Consider the following 27,225-nt stretch of genomic DNA (forward strand, 5'->3'; position numbering starts at 1 on the left):
ACACGTTACATGAATAACACAGGGTAGGGTATAATGATTACACAGTACATGAATAACGGGGTAGGGTATAATGATTACACAGTACATGAATAACGGGGTAGGGTATAATGATTACACTGTACATGAATAACGAGGTGGGGTATAATGATTACACAGTACATGAATAACGGGGCTGGTTATAATGATTACACAGTGCATGAATAACGGGGCAGGGTATAATGATTACACAGTGCATGAATTTTAGGGGGTAGGGTATAATGATTGCTCGGTACATGGGTAACCGTTACACACAGGGAAGTGGAGTTAGTGGGCGTCTCCCAGCCTGTGGCAGGTGCTGACCATAGTGTGCAGCCAGTCCTGCTGGGGTTTCATCTTCTCCAAGGAGGATCACTATTTTTTGGTTCTCTTCTATATTATTAAAGTTCTGGATAAGAGCTGTGAGTTTCTCCAGGTGGGCGCTTCACCACTTCAGAGTATTGTGTGCAGCACAGCAGGAAGTGAGTTTCATCTTCTACCTCCCCTAGCTCACATCGCTGGCACCGTCTCATCTCCCAGGGCTTCCAGTTCTTTCTGTGTCTGCCTGTGTCTCTCACACACCTCTCCTAGCTCACATCGCTGGCACAGTCTCATCTCCCGGGGCTTCCAGTTCTGTCTGTCTGCCTGTGTCTCTCACACACCTCTCCTAGCTCACATCGCTGGCACAGTCTCATCTCCCGGGACTTCCAGTTCTTTCTGTGTCTCTCACACACCTCTCCTAGCTCACATCGCTGGCACAGTCTCATCTCCCGGGACTTCCAGTTCTTTCTGTGTCTGCCTGTTTCTCTCACACACCTCTCCTAGCTCACATCTCTGGCACAGTCTCATCTCCCGAGGCTTCCAGTTCTTTCTGTGTCTGCCTGTGTCTCTCACACACCTCTCCTAGCTCACATCGCTGGCACAGTCTCATCTCCCGGGGCTTCCAGTTCTCTCTGTGTCTCTCACACACCTCTCCTAGCTCACATCTCTGGCACAGTCTCATCTCCCGGTGCTTCCAGTTCTGTCTGTGTCTGCCTGTGTCTCTCACACACCTCTCCTAGCTCACATCGCTGGCACAGTCTCATCTCCCGGGGCTTCCAGTTCTGTCTGTGTCTGCCTGTGGCTCTCACACACCTCTCCTAGCTCACATCGCTGGCACAGTCTCATCTCCCGGGGCTTCCAGTTCTGTCTGTGTCTGCCTGTGTCTCTCACACACCTCTCCTAGTTCATGTTTAGTGAGGAGCTCCTGGCTTCTCATTGCTCTGTAGCAGTAAGACTGTGGATGGCTCTTGTTTAGGTGAGCCCAGAATGTCAGTGCTCTCTTCTGTACAGTGAGCAGTAGAGGAAAGCGGCCCGGCTCAGCCCGGCATGCATTGTTTCATGTACCCCTGTGTACTTGGAGAAGGAGTTTGCAGAGTTCCAGATGCAGTATTGCGGTTGGGCTGGTATCCCATTTTGTAAACTCTCATTTTCTCACTCTCTCAGGAGCAGCTTCCCGAGTTGAACCTGCACTTTCGCTCTCACTCGTTTCACACCTCGATGTACGCCTCGTCCTGGTTTCTTACCTTGTTTCTCACGACCTTCCCCCTGCCCGTGGCCACCCGCGTGTTCGATATCTTCATATACGAGGTGAGTAACAACCGTGTCACTATGAGGAGAGGAACAGACTACATGAGACGCCGCTCCATTCGGTCTGTCACTGTCACCCTGCGGGGGAGGGACAGACTCCATGTCCCATAGCTCCCTCCTGTCTGTGTCACTGTGTCACCCTGCGGGGGGAGGGACAGACTCCATGTCCCATAGCTCCCTCCTGACTGTGTCACCCTGCGGTGGGAGGGACAGAGTCCTTGAGGCATGGCTCCCATCTCTCTGTCACCCTGCGGTGGGAGGGACAGACTCCATGTCCCATAGCTCCCTCCTGTCTGTGTCACTGTGTCACCCTGCGGTAAGAGGGACAGACCCCATGTCCCATAGCTCCCTCCTGTCTGTGTCACTGTGTCACCCTGCGGGGGGAGGGACAGACTCCATGTCCCATAGCTCCCTCCTGCCTTTGTCACTGTCTCCCTGCGGGGAGAAGGACAGACTCCATTGGATACCGGTCCAGTCTGCCTGTTACCTGCAAGGAGGGGGGTGGGGGAGCTGGCAGACTCCATGAGACACAAGTCTCTTCCGTCTGCGTCACTCTGGGAGTTCAAAGGACCGTTTCCGCAATTGACCCCATGTCGCCTCACAGGGTCTGGAGGTCATATTCCGTGTTGGGATGGCACTGTTGACCGTGAATCAGACCGAGCTGATGCAGCTGGACATGGAGGGGATGTCACAGGTAAGTGGCAGCGACTGTCCCCTCTGGCATTATTCCCTGCTCTTTAACAGCAGCCATGTAAAGGTATATTTAATAGGGGGGTGTCAGTACTGCAGCCCAGCCCCGTGACAGTACAGCGACAGACTCGGAAGGATATCCGACACATTCTGCTTTTTATTAGGGCTGGTTACGGGATAAGCCGTAAAGGAGCTAAAAACACTGGCAGTGATCCCAAAGCAAAGTTATATGGAATAACCCGGCAGCCCTATGTATGTGGTTGGAAACGGCTCAAGGGGTTTGTTAGGTTAAATAAAGTGGGAAGTAAAGGTGATTTGTATGGTATTCTTTGTATGATTCATTTAAGATTTGTTTAATAAGGTTTAACGTTAAGGCCCTATAGGCAAACCACACAGAATATACATGCTGCTTTCTGTTAGGGGCAGGTTGCGGGACCTGCCTTATAGCAGCTGTCCAAGCCGCCTTTTTCTAGTTAAATTTTCCCTTTTAATATGTGCATCAATACAATCCACACACTGATAAGTAATTGGCTAAATTGCCAATCGATCCGTTCTCCTGTGATCGATCCGCAAAGATTTGGCTCGGGGGTTCACTAAATGGCTGTCAGCGCAGTAGGAGAGGACTCGAGATGCAAAGTGCTGTGGGGAAGATCATGTGACCAGGCAGTCACAATTGGTGCACTGCTAAAGAGAAGGCAGGGCTCAAAAAGGGGTGTGCCAGAGCCTGTCTGAGAAGAGGAAGGGGGTGTGACTTTGTAAATGGTTGCTATAGAAACCCAAATGCTTATTACATACATACATACATTGACATTGTTAATCAGAGCTGTTTTAAAAAACAATGCTACAAGTGTTTTCTCATCGTACAGAACTGATTTATTTAAAAATAAAAAACACACACGTATGATATTGCTTGGTCTGCCGCTTTAGATAAAGTAAAAACACTGCAGGGTTTCTGAAATGCAAAGTTAGAGGGGAAAATATGGCGGCCATACCTAAGATACTCCGGAACAATAACCTGACCGATATCTTGTCTGGGATTGATATTGGCTGAAAGTCAAGAAATGGGGGGGGGGGGGTGTAAAGGGAGTTAATGTCGGCATTACATAGGATTTCTAGAGAATGTGTTTTGTGTCCCCTCAGTACTTCCAGAAGGTGATCCCGCATCAGTTTGACAGCTGCCCGGACAAACTGATTCTCAAGGCATACCAGGTCAAGTACAACCCCAAGAGAATGAAACGGTACGGAGCTGTGCAATAAGGCACTCAGGAGCTGGGTTACCCCAATAACCTGTTACATGAGCAATAAGGCACTCAGGAGCTGGGTTACCCCAATAACCTGTTACATGAGCAATAAGGCACTCAGGAGCTGTGTTACCCCAATAACATGTTACATGAGCAATAAGGCACTCAGGAGCTGGGTTACCCCAATAACCTGTTACATGAGCAATAAGGCACTCAGGAGCTCGGTTACCCCAATAACCTGTTACATGAGCAATAAGGCACTCAGGAGCTGTGTTACCCCAATAACATGTTACATGAGCAATTAGGCACTCAGGAGCTGTGTTACCCCAATAACATGTTACATGAGCAATAAGGCACTCAGGAGCTGGGTTACCCCAATAACCTGTTACATGAGCAATAAGGCACTCAGGAGCTGGGTTACCCCAATAACCTGTTACATGAGCAATAAGGCACTCAGGAGCTGGGTTACCCCAATAACCTGTTACATGAGCAATAAGGCACTCGGGAGCTGGGTTACCCCAATAACCTGTTACATGAGCAATAAGGCACTCAGGAGCTGGGTTACCCCAATAACCTGTTACATGAGCAATAAGGCACTCAGGAGTTGTGTTACCCCAATAACCTGTTACATGAGCAATAAGGCACTCAGGAGCTGGGTTACCTCAATAACCTGTTACATGAGCAATAAGGCACTCAGGAGCTGGGTTACCTCAATAACCTGTTACATGAGCAATAAGGCACTCAGGAGCTGGGTTACCTCGATAGAATGTTACTATGTTAACAATCCTCAATGCCCTCAGAAGCCAAGTTACCCCAATAACATGTTACTGGGAGGCAATAAGGCACTCAGGAGCTGTTACCCCAGTAAGATATTACAGGGGCAATAAGGCACCCAGGAGCTGGGCTGCCCCAATAACGTGTTCCAATAGTAATGATGCACTCATGAGCTGGCCTCTCTCTGTCTCCAGGCTGGAAAAGGAATATGCCGCCATTAAAAGCAAAGAGATGGAGGAACAGATTGAAATTAAGGTGAGCGCCTCTAGGGTTGGATGATGGACTGGGTACCAGAGGCCGCCTCCCCTGGGGCTGGATGGGGGGGGAGGGCACAGAACCCGCCTCCTCTGGGGCAGGATGGGGGGGGGAGGGCACAGAGCCCACTGCCTCCTCTGGGGCAGGAGGGCACAGAGCCCGCCGCCTCCCCTGGGGCTGGATGGGGGGGAGGGCACAGAATCCGCCACCTCCTATGGGGGTGAGGGTACAGAGCCCGCCGCCGCCTCTGGGGCTGGACGGGGGGAGGGCACAGAGCCCACCGCCTCCTCCTGGGGCTGGACGGGGGCGGGGCACAGAGCCCGCCGCCTCCTCCTGGGGCTGGACGGGGGGGCACACAGCCCGCCGCCTCCTCCTGGGGCTGGACGGGGGGGGGGGGCACAGAGCCCACCGCCTCCTCCTGTGGCTGGATGGGGGGGGGGGCACAGCCCGCCACCTCCTCCTGGAGCTGCATGGGGGGGGGAGGGCACAGAGCCCCTAATCTCTGGGGCTGGACGGGGGGAGGGCACGGAGTCCGTCGCCTCCTTTGGGGCTGGACGGGGGAAGGGGTTACACGCAGAGCCCGCCGCCTCCTTTTGGGCTGGACGGGGGGGGGGCACAGAGCCCGCCGCCTCCTTTGGGGCTGGACGGGGGGGCACAGAGCCCGCCGCCTCCTTTGGGGCTGGACGGGGGAGGGGGTTACACGCAGAGCCCGCCGCCTCCTTTGGGGCTGGGGGGAGGGCACAGAGCCCGCCGCCTCCTTTGGGGCTGGACTGGGGGGGAGGGCACAGAGCCCGCCGCCTCCTTTGGGGCTGTATGGGGTTGAGGCCGCCGCCTCCTTTCGGGCTGGACGGGGGAGGGGGTTACACGCAGAGCTGGCAATTCTAGGACTGATCTCTTTCCCATCCCCCCCCCAGCGTCTGCGCACAGAAAACCGTCTCTTAAAGCAACGGATCGAAACTTTGGAGAAGGTGCGTGTTAGATAATATTTATCAGTGAGGGCCCTTTATCATCCCACTGGGATCCCCCCCTCTCTCACGCTGCCTGCGGTGAAGCCGTCCTCTCTCCTCCCTCCTTTCCTCTCTGGGATCGTTAAACATGGCTGGGACTATTGAACACTACTTCCCGCCCCCTACCCCCCAACACACACACTTTACCCCATCAGCAGCAGAAACCATCTCTGCTTATCAGAGTCAAAATAGTGGGTCGCAGGAACTTTACAATGTACCAGCCACCAGAGACGGGTCCGTGGGGAATCCTTTTTTTTTTTTTTTTAAAGCATGATGGCGGCCATTTTTAATTCTCCCCAGATTTTCTTTAAAAGAGTTAAGGGTGGGGCAGATTTGGGGAGAGCTGCTCTTCTGTCTAATTCTCTCCTGCTTCTCGTAGTGCGGTGGTGGTTATCTCTCCCTTTCTATTTCTCTCCTACCTCTCCTCTGTATCCCTATATCTCCATGTTTGTTTTCTGCCTTTCTCCCCCCCTTTCTCCCCATCTCTCCATCTCTGTTCTTTCCCCCCATCTCCTCCCTCCCTTCCCCTCTGAATCTCTCCGCCCCCTTCCATCTGTTCTTTTTTTCGCTCTCTCCCCCGCACACTCTCCCTCCCCTCTCTCCCTCTTCCCCCCCCCCTTCATACTCCTCTCCCCCTCGCGGGCTGTCTCGTGTGCGGTCTCCTAGGAGAGCGCTGCCTTAGCGGACAGGCTGATCCAGGTACAGTCTCCTCTCTTCTCTCTTTTTATTATCCATTTCCTCCTTTTTTTATTTTCTCCTACGTTTAGTCACCTGCATGGACAGAGGGAGTGGGGAGGGAGAGGATGAAAGTGTAATGTGTGTGTGTGTGTGTGTGTGTGTGTGTGTGTGTGTGTGTGTGTGTGTGTGTGTGTGTGTGTGCAATTGAGCAGAGAGAGCAGTAGGAGTTTTATAGGGGAGGTGTGTGTGTGGAGAGAAAGGGGAAATGTAACAGGAATGGGGGGGAAGTGGAGAGAGGAGGAGAAAATAGAGGAAGAGTGTGAGAGATGGAGAACAGGTGTATGTGTGACGGCGATGAGGAAGAGTGTGAAATGCCAAAAAGATGACAGGGGCAAGAGTGAGTGACAGATGGAGAAAGAGGGGAGTGGATAAGAGACAGAAGTAGAGGGAGGAGGTGACAACGGTCGAGTGGGGGTAGGAAAAGGAAGTGAAGGCGGGTGGGGGGTATAATTGTCAAGGCCCCAGCTACCCCCAAATGACTCCACTGCTCTGACTTCTCTCCCCCCCGCCCTCCCCCCCCCCCCCCCCCGTGCAGGGTCAGGTGACGCGGGCACAGGAAGCGGAGGAGAACTACGTGATAAAGCGAGAGTTGGCGTTGGTAAAGCAGCAGTATTACTCTGCCGCGGAGAGTCTGCAGGCCGCGCAGAGCCTCAACCGTCAGCTGCAGGACAAGCAGGTGAGGGGCAGGGGTGTGGGCACTGCATCGCCACCTCACTCGCTCATCCTGCAGCTCTAGAGCGCAGGTGTGATGTCACTTCCTGCACGCAGTGACGTCCGGACGAGCGGAAGGTGAGGTGAGGGTGGCGCTTTACGTGAGGTATACACCGCATGAAGTGTTCGAATAGTTCGAATAACGGCCGCTGCATCTGTACACACAGTGTGTGTATGTGTGTGTGTGTGTGTGTGTGTGTGTGTGTGTGTGTGTGTGTGTATGTGTATGTGTATATATATATATATATATATATATATTTTATACCAGCCCAAAGACCAGTAAAAGGAGACAGCACACTGCATGTAGTAGTCCAGAACCAATTGTATATATATACTTTGTTAAGTTGTGGTGGGTAAAAAAAGTGACAAAACCCCTCCTCTGCAAAGCATATACAGTAGCAAATGGAAATATAACTGTATGCTCATTCGCATGTCTTAAGCAGGTCTGCAACCCCGTATTTCACCATTATCACACAGCACTTCCACTGCAGCAAGGGATTCTGGGAAATGACATGCAAATGAGCACACAGTGCCACTTTTTGCTCCAAAACCATTCAACATGGTTCCCGTATAGGCTTAAGCTTGCTGCATGGTCACAGCTTTGAGCACAGCCAGAGTTAAGATGCATAGCCAGTAAACCCACCCACAGACAGCTGTTTCGACCTTAATGGGTCTCTTCAGTGTGGGGTTGGTTGTACTGGCTATGCAAAAATGAAGCAGAACTTAACTAAGTATGGTAAAACCGATCCCTGCTTCATTTTTGCATAGCCAGTACAACCAACCCCACACTGAAGAGACCCATTAAGGTCGAAACAGCTGTCTGTGGGTGGGTTTACTGGCTATGCATCTTAACTCTGGCTGTGCTCAAAGCTGTGACCATGCAGCAAGCTTAAGCCTATACGGGAACCATGTTGAATGGTTTTGAAGCAAAAAGTGGCACTGTGTGCTCATTTGCATGTCATTTCCCAGAATCCCTTGCTGCAGTGGAAGTGGTGTGTGCTGGGTGATAATGGTGAAAGGCGGGGTTGCAGACCTGCCTAAGACATGCAGATGAGCATACAGTAATATTTCCATTTGCTATATCTATCTATTTCTCACACACACACATACATTTTCTCAGATTTAGCTAACTGTTGCATACATCCGGTTATGTGACATTTCGCCTGCCGTCTGGCGATTTTTATGTCGCTGAAACCTTCGTCATTTGCCAACATTATAAGCCCTCTGAAGCTTGGCGAAAACGTTTCACAAGAAATCATATGAGAACAAGGAACCCGCTAACATTTTTTGCGACTGCATTATATTTTTTTTGAATGGTGGCGCCTCGCTTTCTGCAGAAGGAATCTCCAGCTCTTGGATGCATACACGATAACCTGTGTCCCCCTCCTGTCCCTTTTTTTTAGGGTGACCCACGTGTTAACGAGGAGATGGTGACGCACCTGGAGTCGGAGCTGGAACACTCGCGACTCCGAGAAGCAGAGACGCTGGTGGCCCTGAGGGAGATGCAGGAGAAAGTGGTGGAGCTGGAGAAGGTGACCGTGAGACAGAAGAGAGCTTTGTCCTATTGCAGGGGTGGCCAACTCCCGTCCTCATAGACCACCAGCCGGGCAGGTGTTCAGGATATCCCTGCTTCGGCACAGGTGGCTGTCATTGATAGAGTTGCTCATTGAAACCCGCTGAAGGGATATCATGAAAACCTGACCTTTTGGTGTCCCATGAGAACTGGAGTTGGCCACCCCAGTCCTGTTGAGTTGTCTTCCCCCTCGCCCCCCCCCCCCTTCCCCCCACCTTGCAGGGTGGCACCGTGTGACACAGACCGTATGTTCGCAAAAGTTGACACGGTGGCGGTCTCTCCTCTTTCCTCAGCGGAGCAGCTCTCTCCCCGATGAGAGTAACCTTGCTCTCCTGCAGGACGAGGTGCAAGCTCTGCGGGTTAGGGAGGTCAACGCTCTGCAGGTCATGCGAGAAGGGCAGCAGCAGGTGACAGAGCTGAGTGACCGGTGGCAGGTGAGTCCCATCTCTCCTTCCCCCCCACCTTTCTCTCTTCTTCCCCCCCCCCCCACCTTTCTCTCTTCTTCTTCCCCCCCACCTTTCTCTCTTCTTCCCCCCCACCTTTCTCTTCTTCCCCCCCCCCCCCACCTTTCTCTCTCTTCTTCTCCCCCCCACCTTTCTCTCTCTTCTCCTCTCCCCGCCTCTCTATCTATATATATATATATATATATATATATATATATAATGTGTCGTTCTCCCTCTCCCCCGCAGTCTCTCTCCTCCCGGGGCGGGGGTATCTGGAAGGACTCTCCCCGGAAGAGCGCGGTGGGGGACCTGCAGGACGAGGTGATGTCGTGCCGCCTACGAGAGGTCCAGGCTCAGAGTGAGGCGCGTGACCTGCGGCACAAAGTGCTCACCATGCAGACTCAGGTGATCCCACATTGTCCAATCATCTCTCCCAGCTCCTTGCGCAGTGCACCTACGCAGAGCTCGGATTGGCTCTGCCTGCTGTCAATCACACATCGGACTGGCAGCTGTGCTATCGGACTGGCAGCTATCGGACTATTCCATTTCATAGGGGAAACGCTGTCTCCCTGACCCTATTTTTTTAGGGCCCCTTTTACCCCACAAGCGAGCGGTTTCCCTGAACCTGTTGTATGTGAGCTGAACTCCCCCAGTGGATTGGGAGTGAATGGATTGTCCCAATAGCAGAGGCTTAGTGTGTGATTGACAGCAGCCTGAGCCAATCAGTGTGGGTGAAATTTTCCAACACTCGAGTGACCAACGCGTGGAACAAGCCGAAAAATGGATTGATTTGACGTGGTCCCGTGTCTCCCGCAGGAAGTGGTACACGAGAAGCAGCTGTCGCGCCTGGAGAAAGAGTGCAGGGAGCTGAGAGACAAAGTGCAGAGTGAGACCACCCAGAATAAGGCTTTGCAGGCACAAATAAACGAGGATAAGCGGCGGCACGCTGTGTCAGAGTGCAAGGTGAGGGAGGAGAGTGCGTGCCGGGGGAGGGGGGAGAGAGTGTGAGACACAGTGCGTGAGGTGAAGGGTGCACACGGAAGGAGAGACGGTGTGAGTGGGGGGAGAGGGTGTGAGGGCAAAGTGAGAGGAAGAGGGTGTGCGGCCAGGGTGTGAGGGAGGCGAATGTGTGCCAGGGGGGAGAGTGAGTAGGTTAGAGGGTTTGAGGGCAAGGTGTGGGGGGGTGAGGGTGTAAGGCCATGGTGAGAGAGGGTGTAAGGACAAGGGGTTGTGGGAGAGAGGGTGTAAGGGAAGGTGATGGGGGGGAGGGCAAGGTGTGGGTTTGAGGGGGGGGAGAGGACAGGTGGAGAATGTAAGAGGGGCAAATAGTGCAGATGGAGGAAGAAAGTGTGAGAGAATGCTAGGTGAGAGGTTGCGACATTTGTATTGGAATAGCGCAAGGTGTGTGTGTCAGGGCGTCCCCTTGTAATATAGAAGAGGTGATGTCTGTGTGTGTCACTGTGTCCCCTCAGAATAAAGAGCAGGTAATGGCAGTGCGCCTGCGGGAAACAGACTGTATGGCAGCCATGGCGGACATGCGTCAGAGGATTTCTGAGCTGGAGATACAGGTAGGAGAAGAGTTGGGGAATCCGGTCTCTCTGCTCTCCTGTCACTCCTTGTCCCCTCTCACCTGTCTCTCACTCCTTGCCCTCTCACCTGTCTCTCACTCCTTGTCCCCTCTCACCTGTCTCTCACTCCTTGCCCTCTCTCACCTGTCTCTCACTCCTTGTCCCCTCTCACCTGTCTCTCACTCCTTGCCCTCTCTCACCTGTCTCTCACTCCTTGCCCTCTCTCACCTGTCTCTCACTCCTTGCCCTCTCTCATCTGTCTCTCACTCCTTGCCCTCTCTCACCTGTCTCTCACTCCTTGCCCTCTCTCACCTGTCTCTCACTCCTTGTCCCCTCTCACCTGTCTCTCACTCCTTGCCCTCTCTCACCTGTCTCTCACTCCTTGCCCTCTCTCACCTGTCTCTCACTCCTTGCCCTCTCTCACCTGTCTCTCACTCCTTGCCCTCTCTCACCTGTCTCTCACTCCTTGTCCCCTCTCTCATCTGTTTCTCACTCCTTGCCCTCTCTCACATGTCTCTCACTCCTTGCCCTCTCTCACTCCTTGTCCCCTCTCACCTGTCTCTCACTCCTTGCCCTCTCTCACCTGTCTCTCACTCCTTGCCCCCTCTCACCTGTCTCTCACTCCTTGCCCCCTCTCACCTGTCTCTCACTCCTTGCCCTCTCTCACCTGTCTCTCACTCCATCCTGTCTCTCACTCCTTCCCCTCTCTCACCTGTCTCTCACTCCATCCTGTCTCTCACTCCTTGCCCCCTCTCACCTGTCTCCCACTCCATGCTCTCTCTCACTTGTCTCACTCCATGCCCTCTCACCTGTCTCTCACTCATCCTCTCTCACTCCTTGCCCTCTCTCACCTGTCTCTCACTCCTTGCCCCCCTCTCACCTGTCTCCCACTCCATGCTCTCTCTCACTCCTTGCCCTCTCTCACCTGTCTCTCACTCCATGCCCTCTCACCTGTCTCTCACTCCTTGCCCCCTCTCACGTGTCTCTCTCCTCCTTTTTACCTTTCCCCCCTCCCCCCCCATTCCTCTTACTCTCTCTTACTGTCCTCTCAGAAGGAGGAGCGGATGATACAAGGGGAGTAAATGATTCAGACTCCTCTCAGTATATCCGGGAGCTGAAGGATCAGATAGAGGAGCTGAGACAAGAGGTCAGTGTGTGTGTTTGTATATAAATTGCGTGTGTGTATCTCTCTCTCCCCCCCTATCTCTCTCTCCCCGCCTATCTCTCTCCCCCCTCTCTCCCCCTATCTCTCTCTCCCCCTATCTCTCTCTCCCCCCTATCTCTCTCTCCCCCCTATCTCTCTCTCCCCCCTATCTCTCTCCCCCCCCCTATCTCTCTCTCCCCCCCTATCTCTCTCTCTCTCTCTCTCTCTCTCTCTCTCTCTCTCTCTCTCTCTCTCTCTCTCTCTCTCTCTCTCTCTCTCTCTCTCTCTCTCTCTCTCTCTCTCTCTCTCTCTCGTAAGATGACCTCAGTAGGGATATAATAGAAGTATTAAATAAAGTGATGCCACTTAGCAGACCCAAATCAATCATTTAGTCAATAACATGAAAAACAATCCATTCGTGTTGGAGTCCATATAATAGAAAGTCTCTCTTATATCAAACCAAAATGGTCAAGATAAACAAATAGTTAATTTCCAAAAAGGACATCTTAAATTGCAGAGAACAGAATTCCACAGAATGTGACAGGACGTAGCTGCTTCTGATTAAACTAACCACATCCAAAACAGTAGAAGTGAAGAGGATCACAGCGTACCAGACGCAGGAAATAAGGGCAACTCCAGACGGGGATAAAATATAAATTAGCCTTTAATGGTCAGTAGAGGCACAAAAATAGGACCACGCACCAACGCGTTTCGTCCCTCAGGACTTTCTCAAGGTGTAATGAGAGACACAGTAGCAAAACATTTATCCACAAAGCATTCGCGCCAAAACTCGGCACTCGTGACGTCATCTGCATGCGTCCCCAAAACTGAGTCGCAGTATTACTGCGCGGCTCAATGCTGAGTCGCGCTCGTAACTGAGGAGATACACTGAGTGTCAGGATTGGCTATCAGGAGAAAAAAACCATTGAATAAAAAAACTTTAATGAAACCATTGTTAAAAAAGATGACAAAGCACCAATCTAAGATAGTAATTACCCTAAATATAGAAAAAACAAATAAATATTGCTACAAACCTCTAGAACAAAATAAAATTTATATTAAAAGAGAAACAACAGAAAAGAGAATATAAATGTAAACTATATGCATAGTGCAAAGAATGTCAAGACATAACTAAAAGGTATAAGTCAAAAAATGTTATAAAATAATTATATTGACATACCTACATATACTGCCAACATCACACATAGCATATATGAAAATGGAGTTCCAAGAGGCTTAATGGACCCCCCGTCCTACTAACAAGAGGAAAATGTATGTGTGTCAATTAGTGATGAATATGAATAGATCAATAGAACAGCTAGTATACTAATATGCTAATCCATATAGTCATGACACACACACATTTGCCCATAAAGAAACTACACAAGAAATAGAAGTGTATCCATTTAAAAAAAAAAAAAAAAAAGATGTATCTATTTAAAGATAACTACTATACATATATAGATATATATTAACCAAAGTCTGGCATATTCCTGTCTTACCTTTGGTTAATATATATCTATATATGTATAGTAGTTATCTTTAAATAGATACATCTTTTTTTAAATGGATACACTTCTATTTCTTGTGTAGTTTCTTTATGGGCAAATGTGTGTGTGTGTCATGACTATATGGATTAGCATATTAGTATACTAGCTGTTCTATTGATCTATTCATATTCATATTTGTCACTAATTGACACACATACATTTTCCTCTTGTTAGTAGGACGGGGGGTCCATTAAGCCTCTTGGAACTCCATTTTCATATATGCTATGTGTGATGTTGTCAGTATATGTAGCTATGTCAATATAATTATTTTATAAAAAAATTTGACTTATACCTTTTAGTTATGTCTTGACATTCTTTGCACTATGCATATAGTTTACATTTATATTCTTTCTTTTCTGTTTCTCTTTTAATATTAATTTTCTTTTGTTCTAGAGATTTGCAGCAATGATATTTATTTGTTTTTTCTATATTTAGGGTAATTACTATCTTAGATTGGTGCTTTGTCATCTTTTTTAACAATGTTTTCATTAAAGTTTTTTTATTCAATGTTTTTTTTCTCCTGATAGCCAATCCTGACACTCAGTGTATCTCCTCAGTTACGAGCGCGACTCAGCATTGAGCCGCGCAGTAATACTGCGACTCCGTTTTGGGGACGCATGCGGATGACGCCACGAGTGCCGAGTTTTGGCGCGAATTCTTTGTGGATAAATGTTTTGCTACTGTGTCTCTCATTACACCTTGAGAAAGTCCTGAGGGACGAAACGCGTAGGTGCGTGGTCCTATTTTTGTGCCTCTACTGACCATTAAAGGCTAATTTATATTTTATCCCCGTCTGGAGTTGCCCTTATTTCCTGTGTCTGGTACGTTGTGAGCTGTGCTCCTCTTCACTTCTACTGTTCTGGATGTCCCTTCAGAGGACAGCACGCCAAAGAACCCACTTACCTGGAACCACATCAGGAAGGTAAAGGGCACAGCCCGTCATATTCTACCTTCCTTTGCTGGACTGGTTTGCATTGTTTCCCCAGGGGTGAATATTCATTTATTGGAGACGAAGTATTGGGGTAGCCGTGTGGGCACCACCAAGTCCCTGGTTTTCACCCTGGGAGGTTTTATTCGTATTTGTATACAATGTTCCTGGATTTTGGATTCATGCATATGGAAGTTAGGTTACCTGAGCTCTTTGTGGTGATGCACCAATACACAGCACAACCTATGTCACCACATCCAAAGAAGGATCTACATGTGCAACTGTCGGGTTTGGCCCAGATTCGGAGGAATTCCATGAACATCTCGGGGAAAATCCTCCGCGTAGTCTGTAGACGCTGTAATTGCCCATCGGATTAACACAGCGGTGGGTCCCTGCGTTTCAATGGGACTCGAGCTGTGTGAATCCTACCGGGCTGTGAGTCCCATTCAAACGCAGGGAACCCCGCTTTGTTTATCCGATGGGCCATTACAGCGCCTGTGGACTATGCTGCAGAGTGTTTGCGAGATGCTCTTGCATTTTCCTCAACGCTGGCTCAAAACCGACAGTTGCATCTGTATAAGAGAAAGCAAAGGCTTGCAATGTAGTGCGCGCTGGTGCGTGTTCAGGCGCGCGGGTGCACGTGGCGCGGGCGGTTCGTTTGTAGGGGCCATAGGTATGATGTTGCAGCGCTAGGACCCACTTTGGTTCATAGCGTTACGTGGTGCGGCGACAGCGCGAAATACAATTCTCTTGTACTTTCACTGGTCTGCCGCGGCGCTGCTCACGACCGTGCGCGCTTCTCAACTGTATCAACGTCATGGTAATCACACTCACAAGCAGTAGATTTTGAGCATTAATGTGGAACCTGATGGCAAGCAGCAGTCAGTCCTCTGCAACAGGCTGCGTGCAGATGGTGGGTTGATCCAAACGTTCAAGGTCCACTGTATCTAGCCATCAGCTGGCCGCAATGATGTAGAGAGGAGTTTATCAGCACGCAGTAATCGCTCGGCTGCAGGCTTCTATTCGGCGCTTTCCCACGTTTGTCGGCGTCTCTCGGGAGGTAACCGCAGCGCTCTCCCGTGATTGCGCTTGTGATGTTTTCAAGACGTCACCTGACTCGCAATGCCGTGATGTCTGACCATTTGGGATCTGCTCTGATCGAGTTGTCCCCAGCGCGTTTCATCGCTCTTGGAGACCAGAGCCCTGACGAAGTCGGGTCACGTTTTGAAACGTCGCGCGCGCAATCACAGTACAACACTGCTGTATTCTTGGAGTCAGGAAGGAATTTATTTTTCCCCTTATGCGAACTCATTGGATGATATGACTCCGGGGTTTTTTGTTTGCCTTCCTCTGGATCAATAAGTAAGTATAGATATAGGATAAAGTATCTGTTGTCTAAATTTAGCATAGGTTGAACTTGATGGACGTACGTCTTTTTTCAACCTCATCTACTATGTAACTATGTTGCCTCCCGCGTGACGCCGACTGGCATGTGAAAACTCTGAATAGAAGCCTGTAACAGCGATTACTGCGTGCTGATTAAAATCCTCTTTACATCATTGCGGCTAGTTGGTGGGTAGATACAGTGCACCGGTAACTTTTGGATCGAACCACCATCTGCACACAGCAGAGGACGGACTGCTGACTGCCATTAGGTTCTATGTTACTGCTCAAAAACTACTGCTTGTGAGTACGATTCCTATGGACCTCTATTTTTAAACTTTTTTTTAATATATATATATATATATTAAAACGGTACTTTACCATGAAGCACACGTTACTTTGCTTTCTGAGTGCGATTCCTATAGCCTTCTATTTTTAAACTTTTTAATTAAAACTGTACTTTTAGTGTGTGTGTGTGTGTGTGTGTGTGTGTGTGTGTGTGTGTGTGTGTGTGTGTGTGTGTGTGTGTGTGTGTGTGTGTGTGTGTGTTATTTATTTTTTTGGACCTTTGGCCCGTCACTCCGCCTCAGGCCAATGAGAGGTGTGGGGGGCGGGCCAAGGGGGTGGTGTGAGTGTGTGAGGCCAATGAGAGGTGTGCGGGGGCGGGCGGGTCAAGGGACCAATGAGATTGCCGCTAGGGACACCGGACATCCAGCAGGCAGGCATGCATGCAGGCAGGCAGGCAAACATACAGTGCTTTCACTAATATAGTATAAGATATATATATATCTATATATGTATATATGTGTGTGTGTGTGTGTGTGTGTGCGCTAGCTGTACAGCGTAACATACACCGATCTACCAAATGTTATTAATGAAACATTAATCTTTGTTTTCGCCCCTCCCGGTAATGCCTTGCTGTCACATCTCCTCTTCCCCACTTTACTCTCTCCTCCATCATGCCCTGCTCCTCTTTGCACTCTTTCCTCCCCTCTTTGCACTCCCTGCCTTACTGTCTGCTCCTCTCTGTGCACACTTCACTACCTTCACTCCTACTCATCTGTCTCCTCGCTGTCTCTCTGTTTCCTCCTCCATCACCTTGCTGTCTCTCCACTCTTTTCACTCCCTCCTGCCCCATGTGCATACTGCTCTCCATTCCCTCCTCCTCGTCATCCATTTGTCTCTTCCCTCTTTGCTGTCTCTCCTCCCCTGAATATTATGTTCATCAACTTCTACGCATATTTCTTGATTCTTGGCATTAGGCACTTCACTATTTAATCTTCTCCTTTTTGGCTTGCTTTCTCCCTCCATTTGAGCTTAGTCGTTGGTTTCTTCTGATGTCTCAGTGGTATTCGATCAGTGTTTAATCGTTGGGTTCTTGCCTCATTTTCTTTTCTGTTGTCTGTAATAGTGTCTACGTCGATCTATCACTTGGCTAACTTAACCAATCTACTATATATTTCAGAATGTGTGTCTGTATGTCTGTGTGGCAAGTCAACCACTGGGTGTTGTACCTGCTAGGCTATATATCTGGTACGTGACATCTGCAGACATCCTTAGGTGATGTGTGTGTGTGTGTGTGTGTGTGTGTGTGTGTGTGTGTGTGTGTGTGTGTGTGTGTGTGTGTGTGTGTGTGTGTGTGTGTGTGTGTGTGTGTGTATGTATGTATGTATGTATGTATGTATGTATATATATATATATATATATATATATATATATATATATATATATATAAATATATATATATATATATATATATATATATATATATATATATATATATATATATATTATCAGTACCGTGTTAGCCGAGCTTCAATAATCAAAAAATAAATAGATGATACCGTTCTGTGGCTAACGAAATGCTTTTATTTGTGCGAGCTTTCGAGATACACTGATCTCTTCTTCCGGCGATGTTACCATAACCGGTAACATCGCCGTAAGAAGAGATCAGTGTATCTCGAAAGCTCCCACAAATAAAAGCATTTCGTTAGCCACAGAACGGTATCATCTATTTATTTTTTGATTTTATATATATATATATATATGATAAAAAGAGAAGAAAGCGCCCGATCCTAGTGTATTATATTATGATACAAAATTTAATGTTCCATAAAACTCCAACAAATGCGCACTCACAAACATAAAAAGTATTAAAGCATGTAATGAGTAATACTCATTCGCCAGACGCTGGAAACTGCTGCTCCGCTCACACGAGGCAGCGTTGCAGAGTCCCAGAGTCTGAATGAAAATCCCAGATATAGAACAGGTCTGGTACAGTGACTATCACTAGTAAAAACTAGTATCCCGCGTTTCTTCACACTTGGGTGATTTCATCAGGGAAAACGCTGACGCGCTGTTTGTTGGGACTTTGGGACGCCACCTCATGGTGATACATCAGCGATTTGGTCCCCCTGGTCCTACCTTCTCCCTTCCTCCTATCCGGAACCATTGTTCACCGCAGTTTGTTTCCGGCTGAGAATAGGAGTAGCTGCACATCCCCTGAGTTCCTGCTGGACGGTAGCTCAGAGGTGCCATACAACTTGTGGGAGCAGGACGTGTGAGCGGAGCAGCAGTTTCCAGCGTCTGGCGAATGAGTATTACTCATTACATGCTTTAATACTTTTTATGTTTGTGAGTGCGCATTTGTTGGAGTTTTATGGAACATTAAATTTTGTATCTTAATATAATACACAAGGATCGGGCGCTTTCTTCTCTTTTTATCTTCTAGATCCAGTGGGAGGTCGTTGTTCCTTTCAGAAAGCTGCCTACATCCATACAGAGGGCTACTACCCTTCCATCTTTATAGGACATTGCCATCATAGGGTTTTGTGGACTCTGATTCACCTCATCCATTGTGGTTTTATTATAATTTTTATATTTTCCTACACTCCCCCAAGCACACTTATTTTATTGATTTATATGTTTATTATATATTTTTTTTATACATGCATGTTTATATGTTATATTTGAACAGTCATTGGTAATACTAGTTTATGTATTGATTTATTTATTTTATTTTTATTTCTGGTATAGTGCTAGTGCATCATTTTTTGATATATATTAGGTTTCATTATTATATATATTTTTTATATCCATTTATTCCTATATATATATTTTATACATTGATTATACAGTTAGTGGGTAATATATTGCAGACAGATACTTAAAGCGCAGTCTTTTTTGTGTGTGTATATATATATATATATATCCTTTTTCTCAGTTTGGTTTCCCCATGACATAGCCACCACCTCCATGGCTTCTTGCACTGGAGCGGTTACATCCTGGGCTTTCATTTTCTAGGGGAGATAGTGTTTAGCCAGAAGAGAAACAGGAAGAGGAGCAGTCACGTGATCGTGACGTGCAGGAGGGTGCCACCGCCCCTCTGGCACTCAAAGGGTTACCTACCACAAAAAGTGAAACCAAGAGCGAGGAAAAGTACACAAAAGTTCATAGTGTGTGGTTTGCTTGGTAACCTAGCCGACAAACCCGTCTCCATCTGCAAGATACTGGCACGGGAAGTTCATGAGATGGGGAATTATACAGCGTGGCAAAACTTTACGTGGTTCGATAGATATGAAGCAAATGGGCTAGGAAGTCGTATCTGTGCTGCACAGGACTCGTAAGGCAAGAGTAACGCGTGAAAAATGAGCAATGCATAAAAACGAGCGCGTGTCACTGGTGTAGCCCAGTCAGATACTTCCAGTGTGGAAAAATGAAGTATCTTGGAAGTGTTTGAGTTGAAGTCAGGAAACATTGGAACCTTGGAGTATAGGTTTGTGTGTGCCTGTGTGTCTGTGTTGGCAGGGTATAGCAGTGTACATATTTATAACCACATTTATATAGCGCCCTTATCCAGGGCGCTGTACGTAAGTTAGTAAAACTTGCTTGTTTAGTGGGCAGGGGTTAAGGACAGGTCCCTAGATTTAGTCTTGTCGGTAGCATGGTGATGGGCCTGACAGTGGAGACCATTGGATTGGTGCGGTGGGTGACCTTGGAGGGTTTTGGAGAGACTTTAGGAAGGGGTGAGGGTAGGGGAGATCATGGGTGTTGGGGAGGCTGGGATAGGATGTTAATGGGGAATCATGGAATGTGATGGAGAAGAGATGAGTTGTGATTTGGCTTCTGAAGATAGAGAGGGGGCAGATTGAATGTAGTAGGGGAGCTTGTTCCAGTCGAGGGGGGGCGAGTAAGGCAAAGAAAGGATCTGAATTGAGAGGAGGCACGGTGGAGGGGAGGGAGGGTTATGGCAGTCAGGGAGTGCAGTGGACAGGAAGGTGTGTAGTGAGCAATTAGTGCTGGAAGGTAAGGAGCAGCAAGACCATGGTAGTGATGAACAAGGTACCTGGAAATTACAATTTCAGGGCAGCTGAAAATAGTTCAACACTTACCTGCAGCCGTCGCCGGAAGGTGAGGAAGACCGCAGCGACATCTGAGAGCAGTAGCAGACGTCCTGGTGGCGGTGGCAGCAGCTGAAGTCCTTGTTCAGCCAGCGGGAGCAGCATGAACAGAGCAAACAGCTAATGCCTGTGGAAGCCGGGGGAACCATCTGACCGGAGCAGGAGCGTTCCTATTGGACCGCTGGGGAGGAGCTGGCTGTCCAATAGGAATGCTCCTGCTCCAGTCACATGGTTCCCCGGCTCCCACCAGCATCAGCTGTTTGCTCTGTTCCTGCTGCTCCCGCTGGCTGAACAAGGACTTCGGCTGCTTCCGCCACCGGAACGTGTGCTGCGACATCCAGATGTCGCCGCGGTCCTCCTCACCCTCCGCAGCGGTCTTCCTCACCCTGCAGCTAAGTGCCTGCCAGGTAACCGGGTACCCATCCGGGTAAAATTATTAATTTTTCCCGGGTACCCGTTAACCGATTTTTAGGGAAAAAAAGGACCCGGTACAGCACTAGACCATGGAGAGATCTGTAGGCCAGAGTGAGGAATTTGAAGAGGCAACGCTGTTGGATAGGTAGCCAGTGGACTTGGGAGAGGAGAGGGGTGACGTGGGCAGAGCCGGGGAGATTGAGAAGTGAACGGGCTACAGCATTTTGGATTTGGTGCAGTAGAGGGGGAGACTGAGGAGAAGGTTGCTGTAGTAGTCGTCGAGACGGTTGAAGATGAGGGAGTGGAGGAGAAGTTTGGCTGAGGAGAGAGAAAGGAGTGGACACATTTTTTTTCTTGCGTTGTATAGGTGGTAGCTACGGGTATTGATGGAGGTGATGTGTTGGGCGAAGAGGGAAGGTTCAAAGGTGACTGGTTGTGAGCAGAAGGGTAGGGGAGATGGTGAGGGGGGGGAAGGAGACCGGGATTGTGGAAGATAAGATGGAGGAGAAAGCAGGAAAGTAGAGAAATTCAGTCTTAGCTTGGTAATTTGTAGGAAGTGTGAGGACATCCAGTGGAAATGGCAGGCAGAGATATGGGTGGAAAGTTCGGGTGAGAATCGTGGGAAGGAGAAATAGATTTGGATGACGCTGAATCCGTGGGAGGAGATGAGGTCAAAGAGGGGGACAGTGTAGAGGGAAAAGAGGACCAAGGATGGAGCCCTGGGGCACACCCACTTGGAGACTGGTGGACAGAGAGGATGAATCGTTAAAGGTGACAGAGTAGGAGCAGTGGGAGAGAGAGGATGAGAGCCATGAGAAGGCAGTGTCGGTGATGAAAAGGTTGGTGAAGGTGGAGATGGAAGAGGTGATCGGCTGTGTCAAAAGCTGAAGAGAGGTCGATGAGGATTGAGGAGAGTTTTTGGAGTGGCGAGCTTGGGAGAAAGTTGTGGATGGCGAGGAGTGCAGTTTCAGTAGGGTGTGAGGGGTGGAAGCCAGACTGGACATTGGGAAGGAGGCAATGGGTGTGGATGAAGGTAGAGAGTTGGTTGTGAACGATGCGCTCGAGGAGTTTGGAAAAAATATGGAAGGAGTGAGAGAGCGAAGTTTGAGGGTAGGGCAAGGTTGAGAGATTTTTCATTGAGAAGAGGGATAGCTACCACAGTTTTGAAGGAGTCTCTGTATTGTCTGCTGGATAGGGAGAGGATGAAGGAGGAAAGATAGGAGAGGAGGGAATGGGGTCAGAAGGGTATGTGGTCGGATGAGCGTATTTGATTGAGAGGAGATCGTCAGAGGTTGGGCAGGAGGGAAGGAGTGCGTAGGGGTGGTGGATAGAGGGGGGGGGGGGGTAGGGGCAGCTGTGGGAAGGAAGTACGGATGTAAAAAAAAAAAAAATTGTGAGAAGTAGGCGTCCAGGTCCATGGCTGAGAGGGGGAGGGTGGCTTAGGCGTGAGATGGGGAGGGTCATAGCAGATTGTTTAGGGTGAACAGTTGGCGTGGATGAGGTGATGGTGATTTGATACGGGTGTTATAGTATATTTGTTTTTGTGATTTTGAGAATAGAGGTGTATTGGTGGAGGAGGGATTGGAATGTGGCAAGTGAGGATGAGGAACAGAGGTGTGTGTGTGTGTTCGTGTGTGTATGTGTGTGTTCGTGTGTTCGTGTGTGTGTGTGTGTGTGTGTGTGCTCTCTATAAGGGTTTGGTATAGTTATTTGGATGTTGGTTAAAGCTGTATGTGCATAGGCATATCTGTGTGTTGGTTATATGTATGTGTATACATATTTCTGTATGTCTGTGCCTTTCTCCATCTTATCTCTCCCACTCCCCACAGATTCTCCTCCTCCGGGGCCACAATCCATACTCTGACTCCCTCACCTTTGACGGTCTGCACCTCACCCCCTGCCCAGGGCAGGAAGATGAGGACTCCCTCCCTTCCTCAGACGATGATCTCCTCTCCCGGCCTCTAGGGGCTCTGCAGGATGCCCTGTACCCCCGCTCCCCCCACAAGTCCTGCTTCCTGCGGCACCTCAGGAACTCTGCAAGTTCCGACAGCGAGGAGGGGGCAGCAACCAACGGGGCCTCTTCAGATACTCCCCCTGACCCTGCTGAGGAGGAATAACTGCCGGGAGAGAGGGAAGTTGGCTGCAGTAACCCCCTTTACTACTGAAGAACAATAACTGTGGGGGAGGGGCCTTGGATACCCTTTCTGACCCAGTTGAGGATTAATAACCCACGGGGGAAGGAGGAGAGGGCACCAGCCAATGTGGCAGCTTCAGATACCCCTCCTGGCTCTTGTAGAAGAATAGCACCGTATGGAGGTGGAGGGAATTCTTCTGGTATAAAAAAAAACCCCTATGGAGGTGCAAATAACTTCAGATACCCCCAGAGACTAACAATAACCCCAGCAGGGGGATAGAAGAAAAGCAGGCGTAGAAAAATCTATTCTCGCTTTACAAAGGATGAAGGAGAAGGAGGAATCTCTACGTGGACAGTATGTTCTGACCCCATACAGGGTTTATGTGGGGGAGGAAGATCCCGGTCTTCCAGGTGGAGGCACCACGTGATGACCCACCCATCAAAAGCAAGACCGCACTACAAGACGTCTGAGGTGCAGAACCACATCAGGATAGAAAGTGGACCAGTAATGCCTCCACCCACTTGCTTCCAGAAGGAATCGGAGTTCGGGACACTGAAAACCAGAGACTGGGGCCTCCTTTCACCTTTAAAACCTTTGTCACTACATGCCAACGTCGGTGTTGGGACGTATCAACATTGCCTCTCACAACCTTTTCAGAACACATCAAACACCCAAGGCATATTATACTAGAGCAGGCATCCTCCCCTTGCAATTTCAGACCAAATCCTATAATCGCTACCTTACCTGCTTAGTCAGAACATGTTGCGGATGCCTCCACCCATCCCCTGGCAAACAGGCGCCCGTCTTTGGGTGGGGAAAACTAAGAGAGAGGATCTCCCTAACTACCTCCTTCTTACCCCAACAGGTATTATCTTTGGTCAGAAGCGATGGGGGAACTGTACCTCACCCTCCAGGCTCAACCTAGCCAAAAGGTATATGGCGTCTGCGTGTTAATGACAGATTGACGAAGCCTCCACTTCCAGAAGACGTTGTGGGAAGAGGGACCTCCTCTACCTCCCACCTCACTACAAACTCATCAAGTGCCGTCAACAAACAGGAGCTTGGGGAGCAACATTGTAAGACACAACTGTGACGTGTGGAAGGTGGCTCCACCTAGACTCGGATTCTAGGTGCGGAAAACCATCCTCACAACAATACTATGAACCACAACTATTTTGGAGGCTGCTCAGTCAGAATGAATTGCATATGCTTCTTCCAGATAGTGTTAATTTCAAGGTGCTACACATCACTCCAATCCCTGCAGTAAATAAACGGCTTAATGGTGCCATCAAAGGTTCAACGGGTGGCACTCCCAAACCGGTAATTGCTACCAGGCCTCATGGCGGCTGCATATAGTCAGGATGGACAGTGCCTCCACCCATCAAGACCTGGTGTACAGAAAAAACGGGGTGGACACCTCTCCTACTTAATATCTCACTACAAACCTGTAAATCACTACTTACCAACAGTTATGGAAGATGCTTGGTTGGGATATATTCACAATGCCTCCACCCCCTGCCTCTTGTGGGGAGAGCATCCGACTCTAGGTGCAGAATTGTTGGAATGAAGCCTCATACAAACTAACTAGAGACCCTTCAATATGTGTCATGGTGGTGGATTTTAGGAGCCGTGTTAGAGCAGGGGTGGGCAACTCCAGTCGTCCAGGGCTATCAACAGGTCAGGTTTTTAGGCTATCCCTGCTTCAGCACAGGTGGCTCAGTCTTTGCCTGAGCCACCTGTGCTGAAGCAGGGATAGCCTGAAAGCCTGGCCTGTTGGTGGTCCTTGAGGACTGGAGTTGCCCACCCTTGCGTTCGAGACCAGATCGGCGTTCATCCTACTCTTCCAGAGCATATCAAAGACCCTACAGTACATCACTCTGGTTGTTTTTGTCAGACCGCTCCGCCCAGCCTCTTCCTAACCACCCTCATCAACCTTATCCCGGGTCCTGTAAAACCCGCCCGGTAAATTTAACAAACACTCCAGTGTTACAAAAACTGTCACTACAAAAAAAAAAGTGTTAGTGTCTGTACACGTATTTTTTATTTTTTTTTAAAAAAATTGAAAAGGGTCCAAGGTTATTTTTATTTTTCATAGCTATGGGCCCCTCAAATATATTTATAAGCACACCCTGTCCTTTTCTCATTTGTGAAAACATAATTTGCCTGTTACAGATGCCTGACTAGATCAATATAATGTATCCGTGTGTGAGTGAAGGCCCCTAATGACAGGGAAGCCGTGTCCCTTTGCATTTGATTAAAGTGTATAAAGGTCCCTCTATCTCTAGACATTTGAAAATCGTGGCCACTTATATTGGTGTATAAAAGTCCCTGGGTCCACTTGTATCACATTTGAAAATATTTTTCATTGTCGGTTTAGGAAAGACCTCTCTCTGGTCCCTATGAAATGAACACAGTCCAATACTTATTTCTATTTATTTGAAATGTACTGTATAAAGCACCAGCTCACCACCAATGTTGGCATTCAAGTATAAATGCACTTCTATTTCCCGAGAGATCAGCACACAAATGTATTTAATTGACATCAAACGAACTATCGTATACCTTTTCGTACATTCACTATATTGGTCCTTTTTATATTTAATTTAAAGCGTATAACGGTTCTTCTATTTTCGATAAATGTCAGAGTACAAAGATATATATCTCACTTCCTGATTAATGTATAAAGGTCACAACATAAAAAAAAAAAATATATATATATATATATATATATATTTCACCTATAGATATTTAAAGAAGCCATCTCTCTGAAGCCTATGAGATCAACTGGTGTAATATTACTAGCTTTCCTCCTGGGCATGTCTTGCTTTCTTTTCTTTCTCTCTGTGTTAAAAATCATAATTCTCCTTATTTTTGGCATCGAAGTCTGTATAACATGGCAATCTTTAAACGTCACCGGCGAAAGCTCCAATTGAACCTCTCTGACACTTAATATTTCAACGCATCAGATTTTTAAAATAACATCCGCGTTGCGAAGGGCAATAAGAGATCTCGTTCAGTAAAGGAATTAAAATGCAAACAATAAAAATGGCGAAACGCGTTGACTAATGCTTTAAAGTGTATGAAGGTCCCACTAATTCCGGGGTGAGCAACTCCAGTCCTCATGGGCCACCAACAGATGAGGTTTTCAAGCTATCCCTGCTTCAGCACTGGTGGCTCAGTCGGTGCTAAATGGTCTCAGAAGTAGCCGGTGCATCGCGAGTCACCGTCTGGATACCTGTGCTAGGACACATCACCGTTTCTTCACTGCCATCTTTAAATGTCCCGGCCGCTGCTCCGAATGTAAACGCACCCCCTTGACAGCGCCTGCCGGATCCTGTCCGGGTTAGCAGGCGCCTTCGGAGCGGCGCAAGAGACCTTTTTATAGATGGCGGTAGCGAAGAAATGTGGCTGTGTCTAGCGGCGAGTTATTCCGGAGACGCGGCGGAGCACTGGCGGCGGTTTGGTCACGGCCAAACATCCCATTCCGTGTGCTGAAGCAGAGAACTCGGACCCTTGAAGTCTGGACTTGCGCGCCCGCGCTCCCCCTCCCTGCATCTAACTACTACAAGGTCCAAATAGAAACGATTTCGCTTACTGATATTTAAAGTGTATAAAGTTCCCTTTTGTTGTTTACGACGAGGTAACAGAAAAATATTAAACGTATTTATATTTGAGGTGTATAAAGGACCTTTTTTGAGTTTCTGTAACTTCACGAGAAAAAAGATATTTAATTGTGTAAAGGCCACTACGTTTAGTGCAAGGAAAAATGTTTGGTTAACATTTAATTTAAAGGGAATTAAATCCCCTCTGTTCTATGTTCGTGTGTGAATATCCCTATGCCAATGTGTAAGATGTTTCTAAGTGCCAAACACACTAGAAGTAGGAGAGCGGGGATAATAGAGCGACGAGCTGCTGGTCTCTGTAGTGGGAGGGGGTTAAGGGATTGATGCTCCAGAGGTGCACTGCAGGAAAGGGATTAATGAAGCGTCGCTCTGGCAGGGATAATTGGTGCGACACGCTGCAGATCTCTGGCAGGGAAGCAGTTGGCGGACCGATGCTCTGCTGGTCGTGTCTTGTCTTATATTTTGTGTTCCGATAGAATGTGCCATACGTCACACCCCCTCAGCGCTCTTACACTGGCCCCATGGGGAGGGCAGTACAGTTAGGTCCTCTTCCAATATACTATGCCGAGAGTGGGTGACCTTTCTTACACACCCCAGAGAGGGGGTACTACAGCGACTGTTACAGCTGTGTGTGTGATATCAATTTACTTGTATTAAATTCACATTGTCTTACTAAAGAAGTGTCACTGTCACTGTGGGAGGGGATGCTGGATATACGTGTGTGTGTGTGTGTGTGTGTGTGTGTGTGTGTGTGTGTGTGTGTGTGTGTGTTAACACTATACAAACACATTATGTATAAGGGTGTATGTGTGTGTGTGCAGGTAAATATGTATTTGTGTATGTGGTTTGATTAGGATAGACAAAAAATACAGTGTAGCATCACCAAGAGAGAGCCGGGGGAGGAAAAAAGGCTCTGATTGCATGCACCCTTAACCTTTTAGCTAGTAGTGCATGAGAAGAGGATGATTCCCGGAGGATCCTGTGCCACCAAACCCCCAGGGTAA

The 27,225-nt window shown here is 48.5% G+C and overlaps 1 protein-coding gene across 1 annotated transcript; it reads left to right on the forward strand.

Moving 5' to 3' along the window:
• The first annotated feature begins 431 nt into the window (after window positions 1–431).
• Window positions 432–26,901, forward strand: LOC142470696 (EVI5-like protein). Its single transcript, XM_075577331.1, is given in 16 exon segments — window positions 432–497; window positions 1,501–1,644; window positions 2,249–2,338; window positions 3,475–3,572; window positions 4,544–4,604; window positions 5,519–5,572; window positions 6,278–6,310; window positions 6,885–7,025; window positions 8,464–8,592; window positions 8,927–9,067; window positions 9,323–9,481; window positions 9,893–10,039; window positions 10,549–10,644; window positions 11,697–11,718; window positions 11,721–11,791; window positions 22,293–26,901. Coding segments are annotated over 15 exon segments (1,620 nt in total). The 5' UTR covers window positions 432–497; window positions 1,501–1,554; the 3' UTR covers window positions 22,581–26,901.
• The last annotated feature ends 324 nt before the right edge of the window (window positions 26,902–27,225 follow it).

Source organism: Ascaphus truei, chromosome 20 (genome assembly GCF_040206685.1).
Source record: "Ascaphus truei isolate aAscTru1 chromosome 20, aAscTru1.hap1, whole genome shotgun sequence".
NCBI classification, from domain to species: Eukaryota; Metazoa; Chordata; class Amphibia; order Anura; family Ascaphidae; genus Ascaphus; species Ascaphus truei.